This window comes from Zosterops lateralis, assembly GCF_965231275.1.
Source record: "Zosterops lateralis genome assembly, chromosome: 5".
Classification (NCBI taxonomy): Eukaryota; Metazoa; Chordata; class Aves; order Passeriformes; family Zosteropidae; genus Zosterops; species Zosterops lateralis.
This window is the reverse complement of record NC_139766.1, coordinates 51,954,738-51,969,490: the sequence shown is the minus strand read 5'-3', so window position 1 is coordinate 51,969,490 and position 14,753 is coordinate 51,954,738. Positions and strand designations below refer to the sequence as shown.

The 14,753-nt window shown below is 42.4% G+C and overlaps 1 protein-coding gene across 2 annotated transcripts in view; it reads right to left on the bottom strand.

Moving 5' to 3' along the window:
* The window catches only part of UNC5C (unc-5 netrin receptor C), a gene marked incomplete at its 5' end in the record, with an annotated part of 242,618 nt that overhangs the window by 10,598 nt on the left and 217,267 nt on the right, over window positions 1–14,753 (bottom strand). For both annotated transcript variants that reach the window (XM_083862300.1, XM_083862301.1), the window contains 3 exons: window positions 1,693–1,861; window positions 11,222–11,309; window positions 14,252–14,596. In XM_083862300.1, the coding sequence (XP_083718426.1) occupies window positions 1,693–1,861; window positions 11,222–11,309; window positions 14,252–14,596 (602 nt within the window). The remainder of the gene's footprint in view (window positions 1–1,692; window positions 1,862–11,221; window positions 11,310–14,251; window positions 14,597–14,753) is intronic.

The window sequence follows — 14,753 nt, the reverse complement described above, 5'->3', positions numbered from 1 at the left end:
TCGCAGGCAATAGGGAGCAGATTTCTCTTAGGTGCTGGTGATGACATTGGAGGTTGAAAACTCCCCCTGTCCTCACTCCTGCTTTTAAAGCTCTGGGTAGAGTTAGGCAAATAATGAAAATATCACCAAGATTTTTATTGATAGAGATATTGCAGAACTAATAATTTGGTGGCCATGATTTAGCATCAGTAGTCTCAGGCATGCTGAATAAATAACTGCCCTTCACCTCCTAAGCACGACAATAAGGAGTTATAAAAACTCAAGGAAGGGAAGTAACCTCTGCGACGGCCAAATACCACATCTATATGAAATATCACCTGCTGCTTCCTCAGAATAATCCTCTGATGAGACTGCAGGATGAGGAAAAAAAATACTGCCTGAATGCAGATGACCTCCCCACTCTGGGCGTAGGGGAAAACAGCTCCCCTGCTAATTTCTCCATTCAACCCTGCATGTAGTATCCTGCACACAACACAAGGTGCTCTGAATGGCTTTGAAAGGGAGCAGAAGTGAAATGTCAGCAGCAGGTGACAGCCGCCTCTTGCAAAGCCACTGTGTACCACACGATGCTCAGAACAACTTGTCCACTTCATCCCTGCTGCCTGCAGCTCTGCAGCACAACGTGTACACACCTGGCAGCTGAGAGAAGTGGGCTCAGCTGGCATTAGGCATTAAGCTTGGCTCCCTCAATCTCCAGAGAGGCAAACCTGCCACATTTGCAGCGGTGGCACAATCTTTTTGGAGGGCAAGGTGCTGCTCCATGGCCACACCAGCACCTGGCTCTGACAGGAAGTGCTGCCCAGAGTGATGCTGCAGGGGTGTGTGTGTGGCTCAGCTTGGAGAAGCTGCTCCAGAACTGACAGGAGGAAGATCATTTTGTGACAGCCAGGGGCCCCACGGATGCTATACACACACCAGGGTGTGTGCAGGGCTGGCAGAGCAACCTCTGCCTAGGGCAGGATGAGGATGGGGGGGAAATGAAGAGGTGCCAGGACCACACAGACACAAATAAGGAACACACGTGTGGTGCCACAAGTTGGGCTGTGGGGTGCAGATTAGCTGGAGAGACAGAGCTGAGTTTGCTGCACGCTCCCTCCCAGCAGGAGGAAGAGCTGGTGCCACAGGCAGGAGGACAAACACAAGAGGCTTTTGAAGACAATGCTGGACACGGCACTTTTGCTGCTGTCAGTCCAACTGCCTTCAGAAGCCACCCTGAGCTTATTAAGCTTACCAGTAGGAAGAAGTACCCTTGCCAAATTAATTATGAGACCAACTGGTGGCAGCAGGGACATAGAAGCACAGGAGGAGAAGCACTGGAGAGGAGGGCTCTGTTAGGATGGTCCAGCCCTGCTAAAAGCATTACTTTATGCTCCAGTTATAGTGGGAAGATCCTCTTACCACACTGTCTTGGGGCATTCTCCTGCTATACTGCTGGAAAGGAACCACCTCAGGCTCCCACCATGGAAAACTGCTAGTACTAGGAGGTGCCAAAGTGCCCCAAGACAGATCTCTGCATGGGCACTCGGCAGCTTAGACATCTTGCAGGGAAGGGCGCTCCTGCCCGCCTGTAGCAGCCATGTGTCTCACATGGAAACCCCAAAATACAGGCATCCAAGTCCAGAAAGGCAAGTAAAGGACTAGCAGAGAGCCCTGCCTGCAGCTAGCAGACAGGCTGGAGTTCTGGAGCCTCACCTCCCACGGTCCCTGGGCAGCCTGGTGCTTCAGCTGGATCTGCCAGTCCTCTGTGTTTGGCTCTGCGCAGTGGTGCATGGTTAAAATGACGGGCCGGGTTAGCAGGGCTCCTGGTGGGCCACAGCTCACCACTGGTGTCAGCAGGGTTTGGCTGTCTTCTACAGGTGGCCTGGCAAGGAGACAGAAACATGGATATTAAGTGAGTGGAAAAAGACAAAAAGGTTCATTTGGGTGTGTGTGTAAAAATAAAAAATCCTTCTATTAAAATAAAAATGACTGTGTGAGCAAAATAGATGGGCTTCCGTTTTCTTTAATTTTTTCCACATCCATATTTGTTTCCTTTTTTGTTTGTTTTTGTGCCAAGTATCACTCATGTGTCAAAATGCAGGTTTAGGTGTCAGCAAATTATAGGTCATATTTGCTAAGTACACTCCACTCTGAAGGATCCTTGCAGATGGTGTGCAGAGGCTTCATTTCACCCACTGCCAAAATGTGGTCACTGCTGCATTTGGCAGTTGTTCAGTAACACACAAAAATGAATGGTGGCTCTTGTAGGCATCACTTGTGAGAATCGTTTACTGTCAGGCCAGAGAAAACTGATGAAGAGAGGAAGACACTGAATTAATAAGTACATAAGCATGACTGAAAGTGGTACACAGCGGATCTGAGATGTGCAGTTTGAGTTCTGAGTCATCACCAAACCACTGACACTTTAGAGGCATTCAGATCTACTAGAATGGCTATTGCAAATATGCCTGGAGGGAGCAAGTGTCACTGCTGGTGAGGGAGAAAGGATGAAGGGATGGTAAGGAATAGTGTAAGGATAAAACACACTTGCAAAGCCCAAGATTTCTAGTGATTACCCCAAGCTGTTCAGCTAAAAACACAGGTATTATCCAGTGTGCTTGCTGCCAGTCACTAGGAATTGGTGTTATGGGAAATCATATGAATATTTAGGATGCACAACATACTCTCTAGTTTGAAAATGATAGTGTGTGTGCATGTGTGTGTGTGCACATGTGTGCAAGTGCAAACCATCCGAGACCAACTGCTGAGGAGCTTCAAACAAGGGGAAGCATGAGTGACTTTAACTATCCCGACATCTGGTGTATGACAAATACAGCTGAATGTGCCTCATCAACCGCCTCCCTAAATAATAGAGGACAAATTCATGATCCAGAAACCAGCAAGTGGGAGATTAAAAGCATTCAATGTGATCTGCACTTAAAATCCTGATCTGCCCACAGGACCACATGCGCTCTGCTCTGGCTGAGAGTTCAGTCCTATGCTGCATTTACAAATACAAGTATATCTGCATCATTCTTTGAGACAACATTGCTGTTTTTTTCTGCAAGTCTTTGTCTTTACCAAGAGAAAAAAAAAAAAAAAGTAGCTGTAATCACAGAATCCTAGAATATCCTGAGCTGGAAAGGACCCAGAAGGATCATCAAGTCCAACTTCTGGCCCTGCACAGGATTATTTCAAAGAGTCACACCATGTGCCTGAGGGCATTGTCCAAACACTTGAATTCTGCCCGGCTGGTGCTGTGACCACTGCCCTGGGGAGCCTGTTCCAGTGCCCAGCCACCTTCTGCGTGAAGAACCTTCTCCTAATATCCAACCTAAACCTCTCCTGACGCAACTTCAGACCGTTCCCTCGGGTTCTGGTCACCACAGAGAAAAGGTCAGTGCCTGCCCCTCCTCTTCCTCTCACAAGGAAGCTGTAACTGCAGTGAGATCTCCCCTCAGTCTCCTCCAGGCTGAACAGATGCAGTGACCTCAGCCAATCCTCACATGGCTTCCCTTCAAGACCTATCACTATCCTCATGGCCCCTCCTTTAGATGCTCTCTGAAAGTTTAATGTCTTTCACACATTCTGGTAGTCAAAACTGCTCACAGTATTCAAGGTCAGGCCACACCAGTGCAGAGCAGGTAATCTTAGATAACATTTTGAAGGAGGCTAAATCAGGACAGAAGCTATTTTGATATCAAATTTATCACACCTATTCTGGCTATTGCAAATACATGTCCATAGGACTAATCTAATTTTGTCCACCTTAATTCTCCCTGCCTATCCCATTAATCTCATAGAATGAAAGACAAAGTTCTGAGAAATCCTTTTTCAAAATGGAATGAAGGCACTTTTGAAAATTACCCCTGGTTGTCACAAATGCTGTGGAGGTTTTTGTAACATTTGAAAAAAAAGGGTCTGGCATTGAAAATTTAAATCTATGCAAATCAGTAAATCCAGATGATACGCATCTGTGGAAATTAACTGATGAGTTTACTAAATGACTTAACAATTGTTTCTGAAAATCCATGGACTGGAAACAAACAGCTGCGATATAGATGTCTTTCAAAAAAGATGTAAAATATAACAATCTGGACAGCTATCATGTATTTGCCAGCTATTTTAGACTAACAAACAATACACAAAATAAATGAAACACTAGCAGATAAAGTACCTAGCCCAGCTCCTCTTGCATACTGCAGAGAATCATTGGATTCAGATTAAGAAGATGAGGTACCACTGTTTTGCAAGGCCAGATTGAATAAATCATTGGATGTTTTTTCACTAAAACATTCCTTCTTTTTTGCTCTCATTTACATTGTTATTTTTTTGTAAGAAGCAACAAGAAGCTTAAAAAACACTCAGACATGTCACTGTTTTTTAAGTGGTCATCAGCCTTGGGAATTGGTGGATATTTGAACACACTCCTAATTCAAGAAATTTCAAAAAACATAGTATCTTACAAGAAAGATATCTCAAAATTAAAATATTTATATGAAAAGCAGATACCAGCTATGGACTTAATCACCTAGTTAACCTAAATTCATCTAAAAGTACTGACCCATGAAAAAGAAAAGAAAGAAAATACAAGCTATCATAGTTTTTTTTTGACTGAATTACAAAACAAGCAGTCAAAAAGAATGCAGGAGTGTATATATCATGATTGCCTTAAAAAAAATAATATAGTGCCTTTTAGGTGAAAAAGGAGTTAAAATCGACAAGAACGGATACCTGCAGTCAAAAAACCCCAAATGGTCATTAAAATAATATGGTACTGATAAATCATACAGTCTGAAGTTGTCTCCAAGTAAAGTTAAGTTTAGTCACTGCTTCGTGCCAAAATTTTTTTAACTGTCAGATTTTAGGACTCTGATGAAGGGCATGATTCTGTGCTGCAATATTTTGTAGCTGATTAGAACAAGTACAAAGAAATTATGCAGAACACCAAGTCAGGATGTGTTGCAGACTGCAGAGTGAGGAACTGAGATGGGCAGTGGATGCAAGCATACAAAGGACATGTTAAAAATATCAAGGCTTGATATTTTTTCCTCATGTTCATAAACAGTATCTTTGTCACCAAACTTAGAAGATTTATTGCCAAGCAGATGAGATATCCAGGGTCCTGACCTGGGTATTTATGATAGGCAATAGTGTGATTAGTGAAGAGCAGAAAAATGGGCCAGTTGTGGGGGTGCTTGACTTTACAGTCCCAAATTCCCAACCAGGTACACATCAGAGACTGGCACCACAAAATTACTGAACACCTGCTGGTCCTAGTGACTCTCCAACATCCACCTCAGGCAGATAAACCTTTAAAAACTGAGATATAATGAGTTGGAGAGAAGTTCTCCAGTGGTGTGAAGTGGGTCACTGTCACTGTTGAGGTGAAATCCCAGCTCTGTTAAAGTCTATGCTAAACTTCTCTCTGACTACTGTGAGGCCAGGATTTCTACACACTATGTGGAAAACAATAACTACATTTGCAGGTAACAATTAATAAGGAATCACTGCAAGTAACAGTGAAAGCCAGAAGACCATGGCAAAATTCTAAAGAGGGTAAAAATATGAGTAGGAAATAAAATCTTATTAATTGTACAGTAGCTGAGGCTGGAGCAAAACAAGTTCCAAAGAGTTATTTAGCAACAAAGGAAGCAATAAAAGTGAACAACATTTCAGGTGAGCTTGCTGCAACACACCAGGCATCAACAAGTTACATGACACAGTGACAAAAAGCAAATCTGATTTTTGATGTTGTAGGGGACAAGGCATGTCAGAGCACATCACAGTGATATTCCATTTCCTCTCCAGCTCTAACATGACTGCAGGTAGCAGCAGCATGTTTAGGGACCACCATGAGATCTCAGAAATAAACACCTGAAACCCAGAGGAATGAGGCTAAAGAACATAATAGCACAGACAGAAGAGAGGTGCACTATGACAAGTGACAGGAAAAAGGAACAAAAATCTCTCGACAAATCTTTTCTTGCTTCTCACTGTTTTCCATTTCCATTTAAAAAAAAGGGATTATGCCTTACTATAGCTAATGAAAACAGAAACAGATGCAGTAGACAAGATACGTTATACAAGGGATAATCATTCTTCTTCAAAGTATAAACCAACAGTAATTCATGGAATTAGTAAACAACAAATTCTTCTGAAGAAAAGTTATTGTGTAGGCAACTCAATAAAGGCAATTTTTATTCCTTCTCCTGAAACAGGTGATGCAGCAGCAGCAAAGCCAGGACCCAGCCTAGAGTAGCACGTGTTGTGACCAGCATTGAGATTTACGTCTTACAGGTTGTGGGAGATCCAGCAGAGAGACACAGCGAGCTTATAGAGCAAGGGAGTTAAACCCATCAGCTGAAAAGATAAAAACTCTGGACCATCTTTTAGGCTCTTTTCCAAAAAAGAACCCTAAACTCAACCCCCTACAAAAACCCCATCAACATGGGCTTCACTTTAGGCTTGCAGCAGTCTCAGGACAACTCATTAGAGGAGACTGGGCACTGCTGTATAACTCCAAAAACAAAGAGATGCTTTTGTTTTATAAATATCTGAGACTAAAATTCAACTAACTGCTTAGTGTTTCTTTTAAAAGGCACTAACAGTAACTGAAAGGTCTTCAGATATTTTTAGATATTTTCCCTCAGAGATTATCAAGAACAGTAAAGTTATATTTAAAAGCAAACAAACTTTTATTCATTATATCTGGTCTCTTCACAATCAAATTTGTGTTTTTAATGGGATTACTCATTCGAAACCATCTCCCTGTAATAAGCCAGACCATATTCATTAAGGTAGCTGTCAGACAGCAGATGTGAGCACAACTAGATAAATCTCCACTCCTCAGTGGGACTACATTCTGCTTCCTGCCACGGTGCTCCAGGCAGCTCAGGAAGCACAGGGCAGAGCAGGGAGACAGGAATGGCTATCATATAGCAACAGAAGACAACCCTTCCACACAGCTTAGACAAAAGTTAGAGGGAAAATATTTTATTTCTCTTTCACTGCTGGGGATTTATTTTTAGTATGTGTTCTTTCTTAAGTTTCAAACTTAATATTCTCAACAGATTCTGGTTCTTCTGACAGTCTATCTTCAGAAGGAAAATACTCTGAGAAGTTTACCCTCCCCTTTTGTTCATGCTCTGATCTTTTTCATGTTGAATTTTTCAATTATAGTGACTGGCACTTCAAGAAATTGTCTTCTGGAGTTGCAAAGTAATTTTGTTTATGCAACTGAGATAAGGAAGGTAGAGAAATGAAATGTGGAAGACTTCAATTTCTTTTATTTCACATCACTAAGCTTAAGGTTTACTGGTGAAAAAAGCAACATTGCTCCTCGGATCAGAATCATTGATCAGATGGTTGACTTTATATTTAACCCTGTGCATACATTATGAAGTCATTGATACAAATCCTGGCAAGGCTCACCTGACTCTTTTCTCTTTTAAGGTAGCTAATTTGAAATTTGCACATTTATGTGTGTCTTCCATCAAGACCTTCAGGAGTGTTGCTTGTGCTGTTCTTCAGAGTTGTCAAATTTTGTGGGCACAGTGACCTCCACTCTCATTTGGAACACCTCCTGTGTGATGGATTATACAGAAGTGTCCTTCACAGAGCTGTATCTGTTTTGTGCAGTTCCTGCCTCTGATTAGAGCATGCAAGAGTAGCTCCACCGAATGCTGTGCGAGCTCAGCAGGGGTTCACACAGGAACACGGGAACTGCCACACAAAATAAAACCAGTGGTCCATCAAGACCCAGACCCCATCTAGCACTGACCACTGCCAGATGTTTCTGAAGGAAACACAGCTCCTCTAATTTAGCTCACAGCAAGATTTGTTTTTTAACCTGAAGCAGTCAAACAAATCCTGGAGGCTGGAGGTTTACACTCATGCTATTTAATCCTTAGGATTAAATTACAGATTAATTAAATAAATTACATAATCTGTAAGATACGGACTCTCACAGATGCTCATGGGAACAGGCTCTTGCCAGGTACTGGCCAACGTAATGTGCTGATTTTACAGATGAAACCACTACTCAAGAAGGGACTCCTCGCAAGTCTCAAAGTTGGTGACGCTTCCCCAGACTAAGGGAGAGAACAACTGCTCTGAAACACTGAAAAAGACACTGAGCTTTGAGACAGAAACCTGTCTGATAGCTGTGAAATATTCTCACAGGGTTGTCATTTTTTCAGTTACACATATATATGTAACATATACATATATATGTATACATGTATATATGCATTTGCACGTGTACATACATGTGTACAAGCACACACCTATATATAATTTTCCCTACTGTAGCTACTTCATAAAGGACGTGGATCTTTTCCTGAGGTCAACATATCAGCCAGGGATCAGAGTGTGGGAGCTGCCTGCCATGCATCCTGCCCCAAATGACAGGAATAGTGAGGATAACACTCTCCTGGAGCATCAGTTCAGTAAAAGAGAAACCCCACTGTGCCACAAGTACACTGACAGGGAGGAAACAACTACCTCCAAGTGGTGTTTACTGCAAGCTATCAGAACCCCAATTCACTGCTAAAGGATAATGCCCTTAGGGTGATCTCCCTGCTCTCACATGCTTTGATGGATATGAAATGGAATCAACAGACTGTCTCAGAAAGCTCTCCTAACCAGTCTTTGAGGCAGCACAAAGAGTGAAATTACTGGGTTGTGAAGTCTCTCAAATTTCTGTACTATAGCTTTCAGAGACTAACTGAGGAAACTTACTATGAAAACAAAGGAAAGAAGAGAAAAGGGGAATTTGCAGGTGTCTGACAGATAACATTTTCTGTTTCAGATTGACTATTCAGAAATAGTTTCACAGTTCTACAAACAAAGTGTGAGCTAGATCCTAAGTTGCTGGAGATAGGTGAGCTGGGGTGGTGACCCTCTCTGTTGCTGCTCTGGTTCTACTAGGGTAGCACTGTGGAGACCACATTCTTGCCTCAGTGCTAGTTGTAATATCAAGGACAAGACTCTGCCTTCATTTCTGATAATAACATGCATTTTATAATTTCTTGTGTGTCCCCTGCCAGCCAACATCAACACATAACAGGACTTTTTAACCCATACACATTTCCACAGTGCTCATGAAAATAAATATAGGGTCTCAGAGTATTTGTTGAATACACTGGAGTTACTGCCTGGCCACAAAAGCAAATGTCTGCAGTTAGTCCTTACTGGGGACTATGACTCTCTGCTAGAGTGCTGCAACAGTGCACCAGCTGATTTAAAAAATAATTATGCCACACAGCAACTTGTGGTACCCATATGACTCCAATTATATGAAGCAACATCTGTGGCCAATGCAATCAGAAAAAGAAGCTTTGACATAGATGTAGCTCTGCTACAGAAGTGAAGGGTCTGGTACCCAGTCCTGCAGCAGACAAACATTACAGCTGGATGCCACCCACCCCCTTCTGCTCCTTGGCACCTGGGGAAAGGGGACAGGTGAATATTCAGTTCTGAGTGATCTAGACAACACTCAATGAGCTCCGTCTTAAATGTCCCAGAAGCTGCTTTCCAAGAGCATGAAGAACCTGGTGTGCTTTCTGAAAAACTGCCACAAATCAAATAAGCAGCTGGACTCCATGCACCCAGAAAGTGACTGCCACCACAACACAATGAGCCCTGCTGCCCCAAAGCAGACTGCTCTGCTCTCTTCTCCCAGGGAAAGAAATCACTTCTAAAATCTTGTAAGAGAGGATTCACATAATTCTGTTTACTTCTGCAGGTGTCCTTTGGCATACTTGCTCAGTTTGGCAAGCACATTTCCCAGCACAGGTTAACTTATCCTTCTATCCTCTGTGTGACTTGCTGAGTTACAGCTATCACAAAGCATGCAGAGGCAGCTTTATGATCCTTGAAGAAAATAAATTAAAGAAGTATGTGACATTAGTTGTCCACAGCTGCATGAATAAAGTAACAGGGATTCCCTCCATAACTGGCTGAAAAGAAAATAATTGCACACACAGCATCTTCTAGGAATTAAATATTTTGTTAAGAATTAGGTATTTTGGAAAGGGAGATTTAGAAGCAAGCTGAATAACAAGGGATGCCATCCTATTTTTTTTTCCTTCTTCAAGAAAGAGTCTTTGTTCAATACTGTTTGTAAACCTCTTTCACAGCCAAAAGTAATAAGAATATAATCAATACTAGCTATGAACAGAGACATTTTTTCTGTAGCTGCAATTAGCTATTTTCAAAGAGCAGCTGATGAATAATGTATGCAAAAGGGTGAGTGGAAGGATTACTTAATTTTTCTTTAAGCAGATTATTTAGCTTGGGTGAAAGACTACCAAGCTAAAGAATAGTGTTCAATATCACACAGTGTATAAACAGCTGTGGCTTAGCACATAATAAAAGCTATTAAGAGGCTGAGCCAAAAAACATATCTAGCTATGAGGAGGAGAAAGAGGCAAAGCACCGTGTAATGACTGCCTCAGCTTCACATTTGCCATTCTGCCTTTGTGCACAAGTCCATTCTGCAGCCCAAGATCTCACCTTTCTCTTCATTAGGGTTTTCTAAACAGCTTCAAATGGTATCTTGGCCTTTTTGTATAATTATTTTTAAAATTTTAAGGCTACCAGATCCCATGCCAGTAAATATTAAGATCTAGAATATGAATTGGCCACACATTCAGGTAACAGGAGACAGCCAGCAGTTGTCATCCCAGCATCAGCTCTAGGTGCCTTTGGGTGTGTGGGTCTGGGGCTAAGCAGCAAGAAGGTAGAGGACACCAAAAGCTTTGGCTCCATCCTCTGCATGGACTAGACAAGCCCATGAAGGGTAGAATAAAAATTCACCTTTACTCTAACAGGAGAGAAGATTTTTCAAGTCAGACACCTGTCTCTCACCTCCACTGAGCTGATTTATCACCTTTTTCCTTTGCTCCCTTCTCCTTTGCAGCACTGGTCTTTATCGAGAGGTTACTTCACACCTTCTCTGCTGCACAAAACCATGCTGGCATATTTTCCTTGCTCCTCTACAATTTGGCATCCTCTCTCCCAGCATGAGGGCTTGCTGCAGAGTGCAACACTTGGTTAGGAAAGCAAATGTCTGAGCTGGTTTTGTGGCAAAGTTTATCCTTGGTTTTGCTTGTGTTTACCTCCAAGACAGCAAATAGCTTCAATGCAGTAGGCTTTGCATAAGCATTAGTATCACAGGTCTTCAGTTACTACATTTTCCCCCTCTATTAATGCACAAGGAAATAAAGGCAGTTTTTACCTCATGTTCTCCTTCCTGTGAACTGTCAGATACATCTCATAGACTCTCCCTTGTGGAACGGCTCCTGCTGGGATCAGCAAACTTACTCCTGCAGAACAGAAGAGACACAAAAGATAAGATGGAGCAAAAAGAGGTGAGTGGGTCTGTGCGGAGGAGTGACAGGAGAGGCAGAAGATGAAGCCTGCAATGCCAGATTTTCAGCCACTGTCACCAGCAGACTGTAAATGACTTCAGCTAGATGGGAGAAAAATAATTTACTGTAACCCTGGTCTCTTCAGTGCCCAGCTGCCTGTTCTTTTTCCTCTGCACTGAAAAACTGGAGTAAAGAGGATTTTTCTTCTCTTTCATTTTATTTAAAGAGTAGACAGATGGTTACGCTGTTGCTTACCTTGTAAAATGATAGAAAAACAAACAACTCTGACTAAAATTTCCAACAGCTGTAATGGGACATCTCTCCCTAGGCAATTCTTTACTTAATTAAGATCAGGAAAGAAAAGCAGTGAAGCACTGTCCCAGGAAGCAACAAGAACTAGTTATTCCCTGAAAGATGGATTCTGTGTCTGGAATCCTGTCTTTTCATGCACTCAGTGCCTAGACTGCCAGGGAGACAAAACTGGGCTTGGTCTTTGAATGTACCTAGTCCTGTATAGTGGCTCAAAACTGGGCTATCCAACCTTGAAAAAACTGTAGGCAAATATGCTCAGTGTCCTTTTCAGTAATGGTTTGCTGCACACTTGATTAAAAAACACTGTTCTTACATTACTTCCATTTAAGAGCTGCCTTGTCTCTATACAACAAACATGGCTCACGGACTGGCTATTTCATTCTGCTGGACACATCTCAGCCAGCTCTCTTGATGAAGATTAGCTGGAAATCAGTGGCAGGGATTTGCATATATTTGTTACCATGTAGCTGAAAACAAACCTAGAGAAAGATTATTTACATATATGTGTTTGCACTAGAGACACTTTGTAGACACCTTGCATGGCTCTGCCTCTTTTCTTTAGCATACAGGGTTTGGTTACACTGGACACCTCCCATGTGTTGGTGTGCAGGGCCTCAGTCCCATTATCTTTGAAGGAGAGGGGTAGCTAGGAAAGCATTTTCCACAAATCCTCCTGGAACTTGTGTCTTTACAGGCCTGTCACAACCTAACCCTGCATGTCTGCAGCTGTAACAGGGCAAGTGTACTACAAATGAAGGGCTTTGATCATGTCTTGAGGAGGACATACCTCTAGAAGCAGCACAGAGGCATACAAGGTAGCAGCAGACAGATTATTTTATTTTACAAAATCATTACTTTAATCATTTTGAAGGGATTACAGCATCAAATGTTTTTTCTTTACAAATTGATATTAATACATGTGTATTAACAGTGACTAATAGACTTTGCTGATAATGTGCACCACTGTGGCATATGAAAACTGAGTATCAATATCTATTTTCAGCTGCTACATAGAAAAATGTGAAATCCAAGACTGTATAGCACAAATTTTCAACACTGCTCATTAGTCAGCACCAGATTTATTGAAGTAGTTCAGCTTTCACTTAAATTTAATAGATATTTTTGCTTCCCATTGGACAGGAGCTCAGAAAGCAGGGCTATGGGTCCCAGCACTTTAGGCTGCTTCATGGGCAGTGTGGGTCTGTATCCTGGAAGGACCAAACCACCCTGGTCCTGGGCCACTTGGGCATTTTGCTTCCTCCATAACATTAACAAAAACAAATGATCCAGCAAAGGGGCACGGGACAAGGATAGGCACTATCCCGTTGGTGCAGGCATCTGCTGTAAAATGGCCAGGCTGTGAGCTGCAGTCTCAAATGTACTGTGGTCCTCCCTGAATTCAGAGTTCCAGTAAAACTGGGCAGGTGTATTCCTGACCACTGTATATTCCTCACATCAAATGCTTTACGTATTTGATTCATTCTCACTTTAGACATTAATGCTGCTCTGCAGTATCATGCTAAACCCACTGGAATATTTAGGTGCTGAACTTCCTTAGAAAGAACATGAACACTTCCTGTAGGAACCAAGCAGCAGTATGGCACTGCTAAAAAATCTGTCTGAAAGACCTGAGCTCTCGCAAGGCTGTCCAAGAGCTCCTTAGATGCTCTCAAATTGCCTGCTGGTGTGAGGGTGGCCAAAGGGCCCTGGAAACCTGGCTTTTTGCTGTATGAGAAAGACTGAGCAGCACACTGCTTTACATCAACAGACTCTCAATGCTCAGTCCCTCTCTTTCCTAGTTGTAAAGCAAGTTAACAATAAATACAGGTAAAAAGCCTCACAAAAAATAGTGTTCTGTTGTCCTACTTCAATTGCATATAATGTGCAATGAATTGGAAATGGAGCAACCAATTTGTTTTAAAATTAATTTGTTTTCTTTTAGTGTGATGACAAAATAGAGGCTTACTGTACTGAAGTCCCTTTTCTAGAACTGCATGAAAGGAAAAGGTGATGCTGAATTGCACTTGACACAGGGGAGCTCTGAAGCCTTGCATGTGTCAGAAAGCAGCTAAGAGCCCTGCAATATTCTGTTTAGAATCAGGGAATCACTGAGGTTGGACGAGACCTCTAAGATCATTGAATCCAATCATTAACAGATCACAGTGTTCACCACAAATCACGTTCCTATGTATTACTTGAGAGAAGAGACCAATCCCCACCTTGTTGCAGCCTCCTTTCAGGCAATTGTAGAGAGGGATAAGGTTCCCTCTCAGCCTTCTTTTTTCCAGACTAAACAACCCTAGCTCCCTCAGCTGCTACTCCTAAGACTGATGCTCTTGAAGTGAGGGTCTCAAGCCTTCTTCAAGTCTGTAGTGTTTTAAAAGGTGGCCAGGACTTCGGGTAGAAAATATTCTAAGTACTTTGGTAGAAGAAAATGAAGTGGGGGAAAAAACCCATCTATTTGTTTTGATTGGAGAAAAGGCAGAGTCCCACGTAGAGACTTTTCTTCCCCATATGAAAACAAGCTAACACCACTTAAACCCACAAAACAATTGCACCTTTAAGCCAGCATGGCTAGCACTTACCTGAATTGGGAATTACGAGGTGGCCTCCTAAGGAATTGAAGGTCCCAAATGCGGTGCATGATGGATCAGTTTGCCGAGCAAGGTTCTGGTTCTTCATGTTCAGGGTCTCATTCTCCAGCAGAGACTGAGTAATTTGAGGAGACAGTTTGGAGGAGAAGTCAGAGAGGTCATCCTGGGGAGTGACTGCCCCAGAGGTGTTATACACCTTGATCTTCAAGTTGGGGAGTGGGTCCAGGATTGGAGAGTTGGTCATTGGGATTTTATCAGAGACATCATGCAAGGCGTACACAGGACCCCTGTACATGGCTGCAGCAGAAGTGAGGTCTGGTGGCACTGCCAGGAGGTCTGCAGGGGAGATGAGAAGGAAGAACTGTATTATTTCTCTGTTCCGATGACTTTATTCTGAGCAACAATTTGGGTTTGTATTTGCATTTTGTCTTTCATTCCAAATGTTCAGACACGCAAAGTCCCTGAACCTTCATCTCCATTTCCATGAATCTCT